A 19620-nucleotide genomic window follows, 5' to 3' on the forward strand; every position below is an offset into this window, starting at 1 on the left:
GCCTATGTTATGAGGCCTTGAAGGGATAGATTCTTTACACAGAGTTCCTAATACTCAAGAATCCTGATCCCCATTTAAGGAATTAAATGCTTTCACAATGTTCCCTCTGTATCACAAGGGTTTTTGTTTTTTAATATTCTTCCTATATATTGCTGTAACTTCAGACATTGTTGCTGAGTAACAGCACTTACCTAAATTTGGTCTCTGCAGGATGGAACTGTTATTATCCGCACTGTTCGGAAAGGTCAGTACATGAGGACTTTGCGGCCACCTTGTGAGAGTTCTCTCCTGCTGACTGTTCCCAACCTGGCTGTGTCTTGGGAAGGTCATATCGTTGTCCACACCAGCATAGAAGGAAAGACCACTCTTAAGGTACTTAAGTTCATGGAATACCTTTGCTAGTTTTGCTGAAGACTTTAATCACAAACATGCTTAATTTTATCCTGGTTTCTTAAAGATATGAGGCTTTTTTTGTCCATACTGTGTTTGATTGGTCTGTATTCTTCTTTTTTCTTAGTCTACTAGCTGATTTTAGTGAAATTTGATGGAGAGGTAAAAATTGGAGACATACTACATTCCAATAGGTTTCGTGAAAATCTCTTAGCCACCTGCAAGGAGGATGCTCAAGCATGCAGTCTTCCTGAGAGAGCTGCTTTGGGATGCAAAACTGACGGAAAACAGTTCCACTAGTCACAGAAATAAGAGTAGCAAATTTTTGGGCAAGATGCACCAGGACTGCGCTAGTATGTCTTAGCCATAGGTTGGAAAAACAGCTATAAGGTTTACAGTATAATTTGTTCAGTCTATTGTGAGGGTGGCTGTGTAGTTGCTCTGATAAAACTGGAGTTGTGATTTCTATGAGTGTGGGAAATTGCCTGAAAGACAGATTTATTGGATGTAGGCATACTAGCTACATAGAAAGGCTGGAGAGAGGCGGGAAAAATTTAAGATGGTTGTGTTGGTTGGTTCTTTAATCCATCAAGAATTCGTTTTTCTGTCCAGAAAGTGCTTCTACCTGTAGCTCTGTGAAGTAAATGTTTCCTTCGGCTTTTCACTTCCTAGAAGGGTTAAAGATAAAAAGGAAGAGTCTTCCTTTTTTCTTCCTTAATGAAAACCCTCAGAAAGAATAGGGACTTGCCCATTAATTCTGTGAATTTTTCTTGAAAACTTGGAGTTGATCAGGATGAACAGATAAGAAGTTACCATGTTGCATCAAGAAGTAAAGAGGAAGAGCTTTAAAAAAGTCCATACACTCTATACTGTATAGAGCATGAGCTCGGTTGTCTTTTATCATTCAACAAGCAAATTGCTTGTCAGGAATTTTATCTGTAGATTACTGCCCAAGTTAACTCCTATTAGTAAGATTGAAGGTACAAGTAGTACATTCTTAATCCAGTCCATCCTCCATGATAATTATTTTTTTTTTATCTATTCAGGATAAGAACGCATTGCATCTCTACTCTGTCAATGGAAAGTATCTGGGTTCTGAGACTCTGAAGGAGGAAGTATCCGATATGTGTGTGACTGGCGAGTATATTGTGATGGGCAGCTTGCAGGGATTCCTTTCCATACGGGATCTCTACAGGTAATGTACTAGCATCAGCAGTTTACTACTGAGGTGCAAATACAAAATTGTTGTGTAACATGGAGTTCATAGAGACTATTCCTGTTCCAGTGATGATGTAGATGGTGGCAATTGCTTTGATCTGTGTTCGTGGAAAAACTCATTTTGGAGAACCATGTTGATGGGGGGGAGATGGAAAATGAGAAGTCAAACCAGGCCCCTTTTCTTCCAGCTATTTATCCTAATTATGGGCTGGAACTAACCAAATTTAGGAAGAGATGTGTGATACATGCAAGCTGTGATTATCTCCATGTCTGGTTGGTCACTGGGAGCTCAGCATCTGCAGGATGTAGTTTTCATGTAGTTCTGAATTTGGTTTTAAACTCTGCTTACTCCTACTCTCTGTATGGTTTTATTGCCCTTCAGAATGGGAATGATCTTTGTCCTTAGGCAGTTGCAGGACTACTGTTGCTGTGTTCAGAGAATGTCTTAATTTACTGATGTCTCCATCTATGCTTTTTGTTGTTGTTGGAGCTGTACTCTGGGGTGTGATTTGATCTTTCCTAAGCGGTTTCCAGTAACTGAAATTGCAAACTAAGTGCTGGAGAAACTGTTTTTTATGCTGCATCCTCTAGACAGAATTTCCAGATGCAGTGTGATTCTTTGCACTATATGTGGTTAAATATGTCATTTTCTATGTTGTTTTTGTTCATTTCAGCCTGAATCTGATCATCTCCCCCTTAGCCATGCGACTGCCAATTCATTGCATTTCTGTCACCAAAGAATATAGCCACATCCTTGTTGGCTTGGAGGATGGCAAGTTGATTATCGTTGGTGTTGGCAAACCAGCAGAGGTAAAACCCACCATCAAGAACTTTCTCTACCGAACAGTGGGAAATTCAATTATTTCTGCTTTCCAGTTGAGCAAGAGGTCTCCTCTATGGCAGGGCAAATTTAAGAGCAAGTTTCAGTTTTCAGTGGGGAAGAAATAACTTTTGAGACTACTCTATTGAGATTTCTCAGTAAGAATCAAAGGTGTTTAGGGATTGGAGACGAGAAACTCTGTTGGACTGACTTCCAGACTTTTATCACTGACGTCTGAATAAGCAAAGTCATATAAGCTAACCTTTTCTGAATGTTTTAGTATTGTCAGCCACTTCTTGATGAAATAATTTTCCAGAAGAAAATTGGAAACAAGAGTAAGCTGCTTTCTTTACTACTTATGTTTTCTGTCAGATGCCTTTTAATACGCATTGACTGACATTGGAAAAAGTAATTATTCCTTTCTGTTAATAATCTCTAACTGTAAATGCACAAAGAATCACTTTTGTAGGTTCCTAGAATGCTTTGTGCTCCATATGGTGAATATAAACTTGTTGGTACTGCATATGCAGTATCAAATACAGAGCATCCATCTGTCAAATAGCTATGCCTAATTTTTCTTCTGCAAAACAGAGGTTTTGCTTTAAGTATTTCTTGTCATGACTGTCTGAGTGCTTGGATTAGCTTAAACATGCTGCTCTTCATAGCTCAGTTTCCACTGTGCTGCAGTGTATTTACTTGGAATTATGGTTATCACTTATACATGACCTTCAGCACGTACTAGAAAAGTGTGTGTTAATTTTATGGTCTGATTGTTAAAACAGCACCACTTTACTTGTTGGTATTTAAAAATATTTTAGGTAGGGGATATATAGTTGAGTGTTTGAAATAGGCTTCAGGGCATGGTTGTCCGATCTTGCTCCCAACTGATGGGGAAAGGATGTTTCTACCAACTTGTCCAATTGGACAGCTTTTTCCTATTGCAGAATTGGTGAAGAACTGCTTATAATGTGGTTAAACACGTCTTTGTAACGGCAGTTTTGGTCACTGTCACTTCTAAATTTCCTATGCCTGAGAAAAGATCGTTTTTAGGCTGGAATGTATGTATCTCATTAGACTGAAGGCTTTTTTTTTTTCAGTTCCTAATAATATCTATTTTTCTAATTCTGAAGCAGATGTTTCGAAGACTGGGTTCCTTTTATGGATGTAGAGGCTTTCAAACAGCTTTTTTCTAGTATTTTCTGCTTATAATTCAAATGACCTGCAAGATTAATATCTATGTAAATAGATTTAAAACAACCATCTTAAAGGAAAAAAAAAAAGTCCCAGATGTTCCAGTTTTCTATTATGACATGAATCAATACATTTGCAAAGTGAGGGGACAATTTAGTTAGTTTGGAAGGAATATGTGAATTATTAGAATTGTAAAGTCTTTATGCAGAAGAATACACCATTGTATTTCTAGCTTTTGGTAATACTCATTCTTAGAGTAAAGAGAGTTACCTTCCAAATGCTTCATCATGCATAAAATGAAATGCTGCTTGGTATTAAGATTGGCCTTTAGTCTTTCTGCATTGACAGTATAATCAGAGATGAAGCATTAACAAATGTTTTTGTATTTTAAAAACTACCTAGCTGTTGGGGATGTTTCAGGTGACAACCCCACAGACTTCTGTTAGTGATCCTTTTCAGCACGATGCCTTTCCTAGAACACTGCTGTTCTGATGATACAGTTAAACTCATTTGTAGTGTTTAACTGTTAAACTTTTTTTTCAAACTTGTGCTGTTAAGGCATGCATCTTTATTAAACTGTAAGAGGTTTTATATCCTAATCAGCTGCCAGACTGTGATCACTACTGGCCAGCCATAATCTATGTATTTAAGGAGTTAATTAAAGCAGTTGTTTTTACAAATTGAGGTCAGATTGCAGACTCACCAGATGCTGGATTTAATATGCCCTCTGGTTCATTCTAATCTGTTTTTACTTATGGAATATTTGGTATAAATTATTTCTGGTTTAAATTTTACACTGAGCACTTCATCCAGGATCTTTGGAAGACCATAAATTTGATACGAGGAGCTATCCTTTCTTTCCCTTGTTCTGCCATTGCTGCCCTGCCGTATTCCATGACTTTAAGGAAATTGTCAGGGATTCATTTCGATTATCTTTTCCTTTTCAATTCTAGCGATTTTTATTTGAAATGCCCTTTCTGCTAATTTGGTTCATTTTTGTTTGATGTTCAGCTCTTATTTTTAATTTCTAACAAAGCAGCAATCTAAACTGAAGACTTTCTAAGCCATTTAAAGTAGATTAGGTATTAAGTCTCTATTACTTGACAATATCCTTCCAACTGTTCAAAATCAGAAAAGACAGTGATTAGTGTTTTGTCTGTTGTTTTGTGTCAGTCCCAAGAATCACCCTGAAGTGTAACTTTTGGTTTGTTTTTAAATAATTTTTGTTGGTGTAATTTTATGTTTATGCAGTGCCTTTTAGTGTCTGCACTTCACCAGATTGTGTCTGAATTTCATTTTTAATTTATCCGCCTTATCCCTTCCCCCTCCTTTTGTTTCTCTGGATTACTTTAAACAGATGCGCTCAGGTCAGCTTTCCCGAAAGCTGTGGGGATCAAGCAAACGGCTCAGCCAGATCTCATCAGGAGAGACTGAATATAACACTCAAGATCCCAAGTGACTGCTGCTTCTACCTTCTCTCATGGATTCCAGAAAAATGCTTAATCTTTTTGTCACTTTAAACATCTCCAACTTTCAGGGGGTTGTTTCTTAACAATCTGTTGAAGATGAAGCTATGGTAGAGGTATGGTAATTTCTGTACATACCTGTGCAAGTTAACTTGCATACTTTTCCTTAACCATGTTGAGTTGGTTACAGCAGAATCCTCTCTAAATAGCTGCTAAAACTGTTTCAGGGAAACAAACAAAATACCCTAGATCTCCAAACCCAAACTTGCAAATTGGATTTAAGATAAGTAGCACTTGATTTAAAGCTGCGTAGGGCCAGATGCCCCTTGATCACAAGGAAGATATTTGGCTTTGCTTTGACAGCGTTGCAGTTCCCCAACAGTAAACTAAGATTCCATCAGTTGTGTTGGTGTGAAACAGGGATAGCTGACACAAGTTTTTTTTTTTTCTTTCTTTTCTTTTCTTTTCTTTTTTTTCAGACCAATCCACTTGTGATTTATTCCTATAAATGGCTATTGTTTACTTTTTCTTGTCTAGTTCTAGTTTTAGGCTGTTCTGCAAGGAGCATCTGTGTTGCACTACTTGATTATCAGAAATTGTTTAAAGTATGGAAATGAATAACTTCAGAGGAGTTGAAGGTGATGGAGTTGAAGGAGGTGGGAATTACTTGCTGCTGAGAATTATTTATATTGTTAAGTAGTCTAATATACACACTAAGAAATCCCGTAATATATTTTAGGATTGTGCAGAAAGACAGAGGAAATAATTAAGTTTCCACATTGGTCAAAGATTCTTTCATTAGTAAGGCAACTCCTGCAAACAAAGATAATTTCAAATAAAACTTTCCACTGTAAAATCACTTGAACAACATTCAGCACAACATAAATGAAAAGCATCTGATTGTTTCTTGGCTTGGTATTCACCAAGCCAGTTGTTACCTAAGTTTTTGTTTCTGGAAAGCAAGCAAGAAAACAGATAATGGGTCCATTTTCAAGGCATGCTTAATACCTGGAAGAATAAAATAAAAGATTCTTTCATGCACTCTACACAGCAAAATAGTTATGGACTGGATACTGTTCTTGGAGAAGACATTAGTGAGTGGTTTTGTTTTAGAAATATATGATGGTAAAAGAGTGAATGTTTTCCTGTTCTGGCATTACCACAAAGTAAATATTAATGTTTCAAATGATAAGCCCTCTACTATTGGGAAAGCTTGGTGCTAAAGGGAAAATACTAATCTTTGGATTGAAGTGTGAGGTTGTATGTGTGTGTATCTGTCCCTCTCCCTCTATATATGTGTATGTGTGTGTATTGAAAGAAGATACTATTCCTCTTGCATCTTTTGGGATAAGGGGAATATAAATATAAGGCAGAGCTGTAAGTGATTGCTAGCTAACATTCCCTTTTGGGTTACCCTTTGCTCCCTTCTGCCATTGCTTTTCTTGTTTATTTTATTTTATTTTTATTTATTTATGGAAATGAGGATCTGTTATCTTCTATAAATGTTACCAGATATTCCCTCTGCCTGGGGAGCTGTTGAACTACCTGAGGAATTCCATTATGCATAATCTCATTTCATTAGCTTTTAGCACAATATTTATTAATTCTATAGGAATAGTAGTACCTCTGCCCCTTACCTGCTTCAGGGTAATCTTTACAAGCTCTGTTAGTCTCATTACATCTGATTTTTTTCCTCAATTTCCTTAGCAACAAAAAAAGTCCTCCTTAATAATTGATTATTATGTGTTCTGTAAAGAATATTGTGTTGCTTTTTCTTAAGTAAATGAAATAATAAATCAGACCAGTGAACAAGTGGGTCTGTGCATAGTTGCAATATTCTAACTAATTACTGTGACAGACTGGATCATCTGGAAAGTTAGGAGAAAATAAAAAGCATTCTTCCTCTTCAAGAAGACAGCTTGTAATTTCCAAAAATTTAAGTGGTGTGTTTTTCAGATTCTGTGTACACACACACATCCCATAATTTCAAATAAGCTGTCAAGAAGTGAAGGCATAAGTGAAGAATACTATTTATGATTGATTACGTATCCAATGACAGTACTAACTGTACGCTGGAAGCATTAAGCGTGTGTGCGCAAACGTGCGGTAGGCTTGCCCGTTATGGTTTCTCGAAGAAGGGATTTCTGAGGAGTTCTTTGGAGAGCACTTCACAAGAATTCCAGCTTTGAACGTGTGATTTCTGTGATGCGGGAAGTCAAACTTGTTTTGTGGCATTGAGATACGGCTTTTAAGTGTGCATATATGTACTGGTTTAAGTGCATATATGAGGTTAAGTGTGTATATTTGCAGTGGGGGGAAATTAGGATGTCTCAGGCTAAGAGAATAAAGTATAAAAATGGAAGAGGGAGGTTTTTAGTAATGTTTGGCCAGAATGTAGGTTTTCTGTCATGTGCACGGAGATTCACATATGGGTTCAAGAACCTCTTGCTGTGTTTTAGGTATGTTTATACAAAAATGGAATTAATGAGTGTGTTCAGTAGTTTAAAGAATACTGAATACATGATGTCAGCTTATGTGTGTTTCCAGTAACTGGGGATGTCAGAGGTTATGAAGTGCTTTGATGTTTGAATGCCATCATTTCAGTGCTTCACAGGCATTGTGATATGCACAAATATGTGGGAACGGTTTAAATGTGAGCAGTTCTTGGGCTCTTGCACTTGAAGCTAGTTTGTGCCCTACAGCAGCAGAGGGAGGAGAGGGACAGGCGAGCTCAGGCGTCCTGCTGCCGTGCAGGACGGTAGCGTCTGTTGTCATTTATCCTTTTATCTGCCCCTTGAAGATAAGATGTACGTGCTGTGCTGTCATACTCAGTGCTCTTTCCAGAGTGCCTCCAGAAAGACCCCCATAGGTTTGAAGGTGTGCGCTTTGCCTTTATTTAAAACTAACTTTAAGTAAAATATAGGCAGTAAGTGCAAGTATTAGCTGATATTTTGCTTAATTCTATTTTAACTTATTTTTGTAAGTCATTGAGTTTTTTGCTTTTGTTTTTTTGAAGAAAAATATTTTTTCTGAACAGCTGTCTAATTGATTGAATTGTAGTCTGTTATGCAGTGCACTGGGAATTGGGGTAGTGACTTTCTTCAACTCTTTTTCTTCTTTTTCCTCAAGAGAATAAAGCTTAGATCCCACCACATTGTTTTTCATGTAGAACAATGCATAATAGTGAAATAATTCTTTGTTTTTGAACTAAGATTTATTTATTAAGTGTAAGAAGTAAAGCTGTGAGATGAATCAATTCTGATTTAATAATTCAGAGTAAACAAGTCTTAAGTGCACAGTTGTTTCATTTGTCAAGATCACCGTGGTGTTACCGTTGTTTTACATTTAATCTTTTGGACACCCCTAATAATATTTATCAAAGCTGAAAATATGCTTACCTTTGACACTAAGTAACAGTGTAAATATATGTATCTAAAAGAAACTGAAAATTGACTTTCTTGCATACCTGTGTATAAACTAAATCAAGCAGTTAGCTGTATTGAGTAACTTCTCTCTAGCACAGTTAGAACTTGTATACCAAAGGATGATGCTTAGAAGATATACCTCCTTTATTTAAAGTATAATATATGTCAAATTTCTCTTTATTTAGTTATAGCTCTTTATGGTATTTTTTTTAGTAGTCCTATTTTTAATCAATAGTGAAGAATCTCATCTAGTCTGTACGTTTTTTGTAGCATATCAACATTCAGAAAGTTAAATGTTCGCTTTTCAAGTTGGCATCTGAATTATGTGAATTATACTGTATTGATCTATTTGTTGTCTAATACTCGTAGGATATCTAGAAACATGTCTTCCATCATCCACATACCTTACCAACACCAGCACAAAATAATAATAATCTCCATCTTTAAGCTAAACTGTATTTCTCTCATTGGTTGATGCACATTGTGGAAATCACATTTTAGGAAGCTTGTTTCATTAAAAAAGAGATTACAGAATGTTTTGCCATTCTGCAACGTAGATACAAACAAGCTTTTTTTCCCCCAGCCAACAGTAGATCATAGATGTTACCACAAAACAGATATATCTGTCTTTACAGACTTTAAATAATCTAAAGAATTGGCCATTTTTATAAAGATCTTCTTTAAGGCTCTATTTCTGTGTCCTTAAAATGAAGTGCAAAGAACTATGTTTCTGTACTGTAAAAATCCTATGTGGTACTGGTAGTGGTTCTACATCAGTTGCTTTAAGATGCCTGCCGGAATTAATTTATTTTTATTTACAGTGCACAGTAGGTGTTTAATCCTGCCTGGCTCGATGGGAGCTCTGTACGCGACTCCCCTAGACCTTGTCGCCTTCTTCCCCGGCTTCCTCCCCAACTCTTTCTTGGTGACTTTCGTCATGTGAGACTGGAGAATGTCTATGTAGAGCAACCAGTCACTTAAACACTGACTGTGTATGTGTTGTATTTAGTTGAAAGTGTTTGTTTACAGATCACAGTATGGTAGGGAGCTCTTAAACCTTTAAAGAGGGGAGCAGAGGAGGTTGGTATTCCCACCAGCTGCCTTAAGCGCCTAAACTGAGACTCTTTGGAGACTCCTGACTGCTGCTCTGTATGGTCAGCTGGAGGCACCTCTCCTCCACTGTTAAAGGCACCTCACTTGCTAGGTTAGATGCCAAGGCTGGGTGCTGTGAATTATTTTTCTTCCAACGAGCTTAAAAAAAAAAAAACAAAAACACCCCCCAAACTATATAGGTAGATACATGTTTGTATGTGAAGCTAAGGTCTAATCTAGCAAGTATTATTAGATGAAAGCACTAAGGATATATTTAACTTAAGCATGCAGCTGAGTGCTTTCTAGAATGGGCTCTTCATGCTTTTTGGTTTAAAAGCCCTGTAGCTTTCAGTTGTAAATGTGACATCTATTAGTTGCTTGTGAAAGTTACGCTAAGAACTGATGCAGTACAAACATACGCTTTAGGCCAGTTACCAGCAGGTATTAGCAAAATCTCTACAAAGTAAATATTGTAGATGAGTGAAGAAATAGCTCTCAGATGACATACGCCACAAAGTGCTACGCTTGTGCAGACTAACTTATTTTAATTCTTCTTGCTGAGCATGAACATTTTTTGGGGAGATGCCCAGTAGTACTGTAATAAGCCAGCAACATCCCAGTAAGTACAAGAGAGTTGGTGAAAAGGGTGTCCAGTAACAGGCTGTATTAATTTGCATTGCTTTAAAACTGTGCACGTTTATTTGGCAGGGACTGCAGAGATCCAGTCAATGATGCAAGATACACTTCCCCCTTTGGGGAGAGTTAAGTTTTCTTTGCAGTTATATGCATGTGGATTCGGTGTATGCTAATGTCAGATTCAACTGAGTGTTTGGAAGCTGTCTTTCCTTCCATCCTCTCATTATCTCTAATACCCTTGTTAGCACATGCTCTTTTTTTTTAAGCAAGGAAGAGTTTCTAAAAAGCTACTGCAGTTGATGAAACTATGTAAAATATTATTGTCCCCTTCACTATAATAGTCATCAGATGCCTGAATGCAGAAATGCCTTGCAAGTGGCAGCATAGCATGCTCTGCGTAGGTTGCGTTTTGAGTCAAGTGCTGTTGTTCCTCTTACTGCTGCCAGAAGCAAGGTCTACAGTCTTGAACACCCTATAAGTGAGGAGCTGTTTCTAGTGTTTAATCAAAGATACCATTTGTTCAATTTTAGTTCACCTCCTTTTGCTGTGCATCTCTAAGAAAACTGGTGGTTTGGCTTTTGTTTTCTTTTAGTTTCCATTTACCTAAATGGCCCAGGTAGCGTAGCTGTTTCATTGCTTTTTTTCAGAAGAGAGTTCCTCCAGTTGTGTGCACTTTCTAGTTTTGTCTGCTGGACTTGGGACCTGCAGACAAGTATTTCCCAAGTGTAGATCTGTGATTCGATTCAGTGCAGACACAATTTCATAACACATGTTCTGTCCTAGAAGCACAATTGTCAGTATAGATTATGGTTTAAAGCTGCTAAGGTGTCTTGAGATACAAAACATCCAGCCATATTTATCGCAGGTGTAACTTAGAGGGCACTCGTTTGTTTGTATCTAGTCAGTATTTACTCTAGAGGGAGCCATGCTTTTTTGCCTGGAAGCAGTTGTTTAAAACAAAGTTATTCATGTACCTGACCTTACTGCTTTAGTCATAAGTAGTTGTAAGCTGTTACTTAAAGAAAGCCATGAGGAGGGAAAAAAAAAAAAAAAAAAGAAGAAGAGAAACTTGCTACATGTGTTCTGATTCAACCATTAGCTATGCAGGAGCAGCCTAATCTTAGAGTGGAGAAACGCTGCTTTTAAGAATTATCTCCCTTTCATCAGGCTTTTCTTTGGAAACTGTGCTGCTACTCGATTTTCTTGATTAAGTTAGGTAAGTGAGACACTTGAACATGCTTCAGGATTTGTTCCAATTACTAAAGCTTACTGGGGGTGGGGGAAATAAAGGCCTTACTTATAGCAACAGTTAACCATATCATCTAGTAATTTTTACAAATTGTGCAATTATGTGATTACAAAGGATTTCTAAATGCCAAAAAATGCCTTTCTTTAAAGAGTTAAATGCTAGGTCTGAGGAGTGTTGAATATATCTGATTTCAAACGTGAGCCTTCAGGCACTGTAATGAACTTGTTAGTCTTCTGTGCAATATCTTTTTCCCTTCTGGGTGCTTTAAGTGTATACTGTACATCTTACTGTTTTGATCAGTATGTTTTAAGAGTGTGTATATTGGCTAATGATGGATTTTTCTGTACAGCATGATGGAATATGTTTTAAAATTTTGCACTTTTCTAGGATTTGCAAGTTTGTAACCTAACAATTTTTAAGATGCACACTTTTGTACATAACTAAATCAGCTTTGTATATATTTAACATGGGTCTGAAGCAAATAAAAATAATTGAATGCATAAGTTCTTACTTTATTAATAATGCAAAAATGAAACTAATTGCGTCAGAGTACAGTAAAATTCTTTCATTATGCAGGTAAAGCTAGACATCAGGAACAACAGACTCGATGCCTCAATTGTGTTAAGGTAATTCTTTGGTGGGAGAGGAGCCAAAGTGGAGACATGAAAGCACAGATCCTTTCAAACTAAGAACAGCAGTGATTACTAGAGTATGGTAATAAGTTTTGCCGTTTTGTGGGGCATATTTGAAAAGTGACTGAACAGGGTGGGGAAGGAAAGAGCCTGCTCTTGCATATTTAAGATCTTTATTTGTAACAAACTGAAGCCTCTCCACCCACCCTGAGATTAGATGCACTTCTTCCCTTGCTTCACATTTTCTTCCCATGTGCTGACTTCTGCAGTACAGGCGAGGCTACAGCTTTTGGAGATTACTGTCAGTCAGCAGGAAACTGAAATCTGTTCCAGGCTCATGTTCAGTTGGTTTCTTACCCCTGTAACCAAGACAGACAATGCTGTAAGCTTGCAGGAACTAGGACTACTGTGCTTCCATCTGTTACTAGCAGGGAATAGAACAAGGCATCTTTATTCTGTGATTAGMAGTGTTTTGACTTCTTTCCTTCTCTGTATCATAGGAAGGAATATACATAGTAAATTTCTTAGTAATGTTCATAAGACTAAAAACAGGAACAAGAGTTCCCTGGTCCTAGAATTTGCCAAATGAGGGTCAAAGTGGCATTCCCCTGGCCTTTAGTTTTGTGAATGGTAGCTTCAGTTCAGGAAATAATCAGTAACCTCACAGTGCTGCTGTACTTCCCGCTCTCTTGAAGCATAAAGCAGTGTTCCTATTTTTCCCCAAGAGAAATGGAGGCAAGGGATTAAGTAACTTGTGACATGGGGATCACTTACTAAGTGCCAGGAGTGTAATAGCAATCTGTTATCCCTTCTAGCCGAAGGAGGAGATTTATTCGGTAAAACTCAAAGGAAGCATTTACCTCAAAAATAGCCGCGCTCCTGTCACTCCTTGCAAGGTGGCTTTATCTCCTTCCACTAACAGCATTGCACCTTCCCGCAACCCCTTAGGTAGGTAAAAATGATTTAATATTATTTTCAAGCTATTTGGAAGGCAGGAATGCTTGTCATGAGCAGGCCAATGTTTAAAGTGTAGCTTTCCATGACTACAAACAATTACAAGATTTCCTCAGTTACCAGTTTCTAACAAAGATGCCAGGACAAAATAGGTGAGTTATACCTTGTTTTAGAAGATAGTTTTCTTGCACATTTAGTTTCATGTTTTAAAGAAGGCTATACAACCCCTTAAGGAAGAAAAGGAAAATGTTTTCCTGAAATTACTTCCACTAGTAGCTCTCTTAAATTGAGTATAATCTGCCAAATGACAGCCAGCTGGGTTTGTTAGCAGACAAACTTTATACTCTAAGCTCAGAGTAGGCACAAGGACAAGAAACCCAAAGTTCCTGCTTCTTCAGAGATACTGCAGTTATGAACACACTGCTGAACAGATGAATATGTCACCAGCCCCCACAATGATTAAAACAGAAGTATGAATATCTAGGAAGGGGATGTATCTACCATCTACATGCACATCACTCTCAATTTGCATGTTGCCTGATGGCCAGTGGCTGGACAAATTAGTGCTGCCAATTTAGTATCTTAACATAGCTCCAGGCATTCAACACACAGTAAGCATTTAATTTGTTCTAATAATCCATTTTCTACGGGGGATGAAAATCCAGCATTAAAATGGTTAGCAAGAATACAATCAGTCTTCCATGCCACAGTTTCATCAGGCTTGTCAGGTAGGGGAACCCACACTGAAAGCTAGCAAGGATGCATTTAAAAGGTTTAGAGTGCTACAGCTGTGAGCTCCCTGATTGGGAGCTACTACTCACCAGAACTGGAGGGGTGTTTGGTTCTTCATGATATTGGTGAATTCTTTCTTCTCTTGTCTCCTGTAACAGGAGGATTTAATGAGTATGGATTTAGCTGCCCAGGCAGGACTTGGAGCCACCCAAGTACCCTGACATTGAGCAGCTTCATAACATTAAACAAAGCAGGTACTTCCCCTTTGAGCAGAACGCTTTGTTTGATGAGACTAATGTATTGAAGGAAGTGGCAACACTGACCTTAGTAGATATGGATTTTTACCCTGTATCACTAGCAGCAACTGCTGCAAGCTGATCAGACAACTCTTGCAAGCCCAACCCTGAAAAGCCCTGAAAGCTTGTTTACATTCAATTCATCTTTTTTTTTTTTTTTTCCCCCCAACACCACACCTATGCTCTCACCTTTAGAACAAAAGCAATGAGGGAGATGGTGGATGCAGATGTCTAAGATGCCCTCTTGGTGAAAGACTATGTTGAGCCATAGGTTTCCCCTGACTAAATATCTGCTTGTTTGTCTTCAAGTAGGATCTACACTGAAGAATTTCCTTCTGCTAACAGCTCTGCCATATTTCTTGAGGGTTGCTTCTACTGAACTGAGCAACAGAAGTTAAAGAAACTGAACCAGAAGGATTTGTTGGTAAGGAAACACAGGAACACAGCAGACATTTGGTACAGCACAGAGCTTACTCCCTTCTTTTGCTGTTTCCCCAAGTTATTCATAGGGAGAAGACTGCTTGCTTATCTGGAGACGAGCAAGCTGCCTAAGTGAGCCCCTACAAATTGTCATGTCATCTGAAGTCTAGAAACACATCCTGAACCTCTGTCTTTTCATTTGTCCCCTTATTCTAAATGCTTCTGCTAGCCCTAGAAAAAAGCTTTTACTGTAAAGAGGAAAGTGTTTGGGCTGTTACAAGACATGCACCCTAGAAATTGTGTCCCCAGGAACTGGCTCCAGATTTGGGCTATTCAAGCATTAATTCCTCCTTACATCAGAGGGGTCCATCTTTGTGCTTGATGGTTAGTATATTACTTTCAGCTAAGCTAATACATTTGCTTGATCAGTACTGCAGTACCAAGCAGCTCTCTGCAGGGATACTAGTGTTGAGGTATTTTCTTACACAACAGCCTTGCATACCATCACAGACTCTCCCTGGTCTGATAGTTCTTTCAGATCTTTAAGCCTCCTAAGGTATGTTTAAATCCAGTCTGCTAGACAGACAAGCAGACCAACAAGCAAGACAACCTACGGCAGAACTTCCCAGAAAGGCACCGCATTGTGCGTTACCCATTATTTTTTCTCTAATCTCATGTCAGGTATGAAGCAACAGTATTTCAGATGCTGCTAAGTTTCAGTCTGTGAAAAACACTTTGTTCCAACCTAGTAATACTGTGCCCAATTTCTCATTTGAAGAGCTTTGGAAGGCAGTACAGTATTATTGCCTCACTGGCATTTCCAACTACATAAAGAAGCACCTGTTAAACATGTTACAGCTTTGTGAAGCCTGGGAAATGCACACTATCATTATACCTCTACCTCTGCCTCCTGCTAACTATGTTAACTCTGGTGTGCTTTACTTACACCCATGTGAGTGCTTTTAAGATCTGGATCCAGGTAGTGGGGGTTGATGTTAAAAGGAACTAAACCCAGAGCCTGGAGGGAAGGTGGATAAACAATTGGCATGTCATTGGTTGTATTGATGCTGATGGTAGCAACGTTAGTTCCTGCACTGGATCCCACGTAGGGAATTCCATCCTGAAAGACAAAAGTAGTGATGTAGCATGGAGTATCACAACTGAAGACTGCATTTTACAGCACCTTCCATCAGTCCAGTTCTTCTAGCTTGTGTTGTTTCTAAATTTACTGATGAAAGGGTGAGAGACAAAAGGCAAAGAGCTCAAAATTTGAGGTGGGCTAAAGGTTTCAGGATGTATACAAATCGGGTTTGTACGTGTCAAAGTTGTCAGAAATCCAGCTGCTGGATGTTCCGTGGTCCCAACTCTGTGGTCCCATCACAAGAGAGGAGGGTTTATAATGTTGTCACTGTAGACGCTGGACTTTGCTATGAGGAGAGGAGGGACTTGCCTGCATTACAGTTAAAGGGAGTTCCATGAACTAGCTATAAACTAGCTCCTGATGAGACTAGATTAGCTGAGGCTGGACACCATGCTGCCACAGCATCAGCTTTAACAGTACTGACTAGTTTAGACTATGGCTGGAATTGGTTCAGATTTGAATGATGCCATACAGCGTGTACCAAAAGGTTGCTGAGGTCCAGTTAATGCATCAGCCCTGCATACTAGCACTCTTTGTCACATCTGTGGCCTTTTGAACTCTTAGACTTGGGAGACTGTACACCTAGACCTGAAGTCCTCTTTCCTCTTTGATGGGAGCTCTGGATTTAACTCCTGATAACACAAAACTAAAATAGTTGCAAGCACCCTTACAGCTCATGGAAAAGACAGCAACCTTTTCCAAGAAGGACTTTTGCTCTGTGTAAAATAGAGTATTGCAGGATCTTTGCATATTCTACCTTGTAGGATTTTCTGATTGGATTGCTGGAGGTAAGGGGAAGCTGCAGTAGTTTGCAGAGGAGTCAATCTGTGTCATCTTTAAGTAATGACAATTTCCCTATCTCTTCTCTAAACATCCAAAACAGATTATTCAAGGATCCAAGGGGAGAGCAAGATAGCCTTGATACCTCACACTTCTGAGGGCTTTCCTACTAGCTACATTCCACATAACTTTAAATCTGTAGGATATGATCTCTGTCCTTACCTACCTCTATATATGTTTCTATATAAGGAACTATGCATTATGGAAGATCCTCTACTGGTCAGAGAACTTTCTGGGTAACTAATTTTTGCTCAGCTGAAGATAGCTGCTTAGTGATCTTCAACCATATCAGGAATGAATTGTTGCCCTGAGTTGTTCCAGAGCCCTCATCTTAGTTCACTAACTGCTTCAGTCTTTCCTCTTTAAGCTGAGAGTCATACAAGGAAAGATCCCATGCAAGCATCTGTACGCTGCTGAACAATTTGTAAAAATAACCTCTCTAGAGAGAATTGGTGCTAGTATAATCAGTTATCCAGACTTCAGTACAGGATCCAAATATTTTCTGGGTTTTTTGGTCCACAAGGTGCATTGAATTTCTGTATAATAAGACAGCCTAGTGACCTTCCTTCTTGGCAGTTGGCCATTTCGAACATACTGTGGTTTGCATAAATCTGCCAGAAGTCATGTAGACTTGCTCAGTTCTACACTGCTGAGCGAACACCTTGCTTCTATTCTCTTCCATGAGTGGCACTTCTTTTCTGTCCTTTATGAGGTTCACCAAGCCAGAATGGAGCTGCTGCCTTGAAGGGCTCAGTGGTACTTATACCTCACAACTGCAGTCAGGGAAGTACCTAAGGTAATTACACCATTTTCTCATCTCCTATATCGTCTAAGTGGCGTACATGAATGCCAATCTATTTTTAGTTTATTAGCAGACAACCTGCAGCTTGAATACAAAGTGGGCAACACAAAGGAGGCATCTTAACCTGCAAAATAGGGGGTTCTGGACATAAGTTAAACCCTGCACTGCTCTTGAGCAGTATTTTAAATTGAGGGGCTTGTTTCTAGGATACTAAACATCATTGAACGTCCCAAGGTGTTGCAGTCCCATGTCTGGGAAATTGTTCTAGAAGGACAGTTCACTGCCCTTGTCTTACCAGGCTTCAAAGACTAATGACAGCCTAGTTTGGCCACAGGTTTTTGTTCACCACCTTGCAAGGGAGGTCTCAATGTTTCGAGTACATTAGAGACCAAGATGTAGGATCAGCTTGCGTTTGTCTCAAGAAAAGCTTCCTGCTGTTATGATTTGGCCCGAGCTGTACAGTTGTTACCTCAAGGACTCTCTTCCTGATCTCCTGTATCAAACTGTTGTCGTAGAGAGCTTTCAAGAGACGAAATGTGTTGCCACCTCCTGCAGAAAGAGAGTCTGGCTTATTTAACATGCTTTTACCACTTGCTTTTAATGAAGTCATACAAACCTGCCAGACTCAATGTTTCCTGTGCTCTATTCAGGGTTGTATCCTGCTTTGAACAGCAATAAAGCCAGAAGCTTCAGAGGAATGCTAATTTGGCTGGCCACTGGCTTGTGCACCAAGACACACTTGTAATGCTGACACTGGCTGTCTGGCAGGAGATACTGGTCTGATATCTTGGCATGTGATACTGGAGTACACTCAGTTTGAGCACAGTAGACCTGAATTCCTTAGACCAGATAAAGTGGTGATATAGATTCAAGAATCAAGTTTTTAACTCTGAAATACTGTTAAAATGAATAATTTGAAACTGACTGGAGAAGCAGTTCTGTTGTTAGATCTCATGTACTTCCTTCTTGAGTTACTGTTCCTGGCAGGAACTGAAGTATTGTTTTCCGTAGCTGCTAATGATTGCTAAGCCTGACTCCTTCGTTCTTGTCTGCAGTGCAAGCTCTGAGCAAGACTAATCCAGTACCCTGTATAAGCCCTCATGAGGTAAGTAAAACTTACCAATAAATATTGCTTCAGATTTCCTTACAGCTTCCACTGGATCACAAGATTCATGAATGCTGTCCAGCCCATAACCTTAAATGAAAAAATATTTACCTTTGCCAGTTCTGTTTAGAGCAGGGATGTAGTACAATACCGCTCCTCTCCCCTCCCTGCCGTGTCTCACAGGACAACCAGGGAAACTCTGCAACACCTAGCACAGTGCCATGCATGGTCCTACGCTAATGCAGGGGCCTGTATCCAGCTGTACCAAAGCACAGATTTGCTTTATGGATGTTTGCTCCAGGTCTAAAAGAGCAGAGGATTGCCCTCAGTACGTGTGGGCTGAAGGACAAGTCCTGCTGAGCATTACTACCAGACTAGAAAATAAGAGATGGGAGGGAGCTGTCAGTCTTCAGTCTGGCCAAGGGCCAGAACAGGCTGTGCCATCATTGCTCTAGCAATTGTAGCGTTAACAACTGATCTGAAAAAAAGTGTTTATAATGATTAAGATAGTTGGCTTTAACGAATTTGCCTTGCAGGGAGTCAGCAGAGTAGAGGAAGTGCCAGGAGGCCCCAAAGAAGAGAGACGCTTGGTAGCAGCTGTCCTTCTGCCCGGGCTGGAGCAAAGTGCACTACCCCAGGAAGCAAAGCACCGATCGCTGCTATCGTCACGGGCGCAGAGCTGCGCAGCGGGGTCACAGGAGCGCGGTGGAGTGGTCCTGCAGGCCCCTCCGGAAGGATCTCGGCTTCAAGCTTTGCCGTGCTCCGAGCAAACTGAAGCACCTTCCAGGAACTGTCTCCTTCCCTCGGGAGCAGCCGCGGGGCGTGAGCAGAGGCTGAACACGTAGGAGCTGGCACAACCCCTCTCCCCGCGCCGGGCGGCCTTACCCAGGCTCTCAAACCTCTCCCGCGCCCTCCGCGCGTAGCCGTCGCGGTCGTGCAGGGCGTAGGGCACGAAGAGCACCCGGCGGACCTTCCTGCGGGGGGACAGCGACAGAGCCTCAGCGGCGCCCCGCGCCCCCCGCCCGCCCGCCCGGCCCGCTCCCCCGCGCTTACTCCCCGAGGAAGCTCTTGATGTGCTGCTGGCAGTGGCCCAGGTACCCGCCGCCGTGCAGCGTGGAGTTGGAGACCAGCAGCAGCCGCCGCGGGCTCCCCATGGCCCGGCCCGGCTCGGCTCGGCCCGGCCCGCCCCTTCCTGCCCGCGCAGCGCCGCG

The 19620-nt window shown here is 40.0% G+C and overlaps 2 protein-coding genes and 1 long non-coding RNA gene across 3 annotated transcripts in view; 2 read left to right on the plus strand and 1 right to left on the minus strand.

The window, feature by feature from the left end:
- The window catches only part of NBEAL1 (neurobeachin like 1), a 91438-nt gene extending 80138 nt beyond the window's left edge, over positions 1 to 11300 (plus strand). Inside the window, exons 53-56 of the mRNA XM_085299352.1 lie at positions 211 to 372; positions 1437 to 1585; positions 2283 to 2418; positions 4977 to 11300. Of these exons, the coding sequence (XP_085155478.1) occupies positions 211 to 372; positions 1437 to 1585; positions 2283 to 2418; positions 4977 to 5078 (549 nt within the window). The 3' untranslated portion in view covers positions 5079 to 11300. The remainder of the gene's footprint in view (positions 1 to 210; positions 373 to 1436; positions 1586 to 2282; positions 2419 to 4976) is intronic.
- Positions 11301 to 12275: 975 nt separating this feature from the next.
- Positions 12276 to 19592, minus strand: LOC146598927 (alpha-aspartyl dipeptidase-like). Its single transcript, XM_085299351.1, has 8 exons — positions 19463 to 19592; positions 19295 to 19383; positions 18425 to 18499; positions 17774 to 17853; positions 15468 to 15641; positions 13895 to 13954; positions 12980 to 13062; positions 12276 to 12478 (listed from the first exon to the last, which is right to left on the minus strand). The coding sequence occupies exons 1-8, from the start codon at positions 19561 to 19563 to the stop codon at positions 12400 to 12402; spliced, it is 741 nt and encodes a 246-aa protein (XP_085155477.1). The 5' UTR covers positions 19564 to 19592; the 3' UTR covers positions 12276 to 12399.
- Positions 14417 to 19299, plus strand: LOC146598928 (uncharacterized). The gene is made up of 3 exons (XR_014895136.1): positions 14417 to 14525; positions 18360 to 18409; positions 18946 to 19299. It is a non-coding gene; the product is annotated as an uncharacterized LOC146598928 (long non-coding RNA).
- Positions 19593 to 19620: the final 28 nt, after the last annotated feature.

This window comes from Rhea americana, unplaced genomic scaffold (assembly GCF_003343005.1).
Source record: "Rhea americana isolate MKP2758 unplaced genomic scaffold, rheAme1 scaffold_15, whole genome shotgun sequence".
Taxonomy (NCBI): domain Eukaryota; kingdom Metazoa; phylum Chordata; class Aves; order Rheiformes; family Rheidae; genus Rhea; species Rhea americana.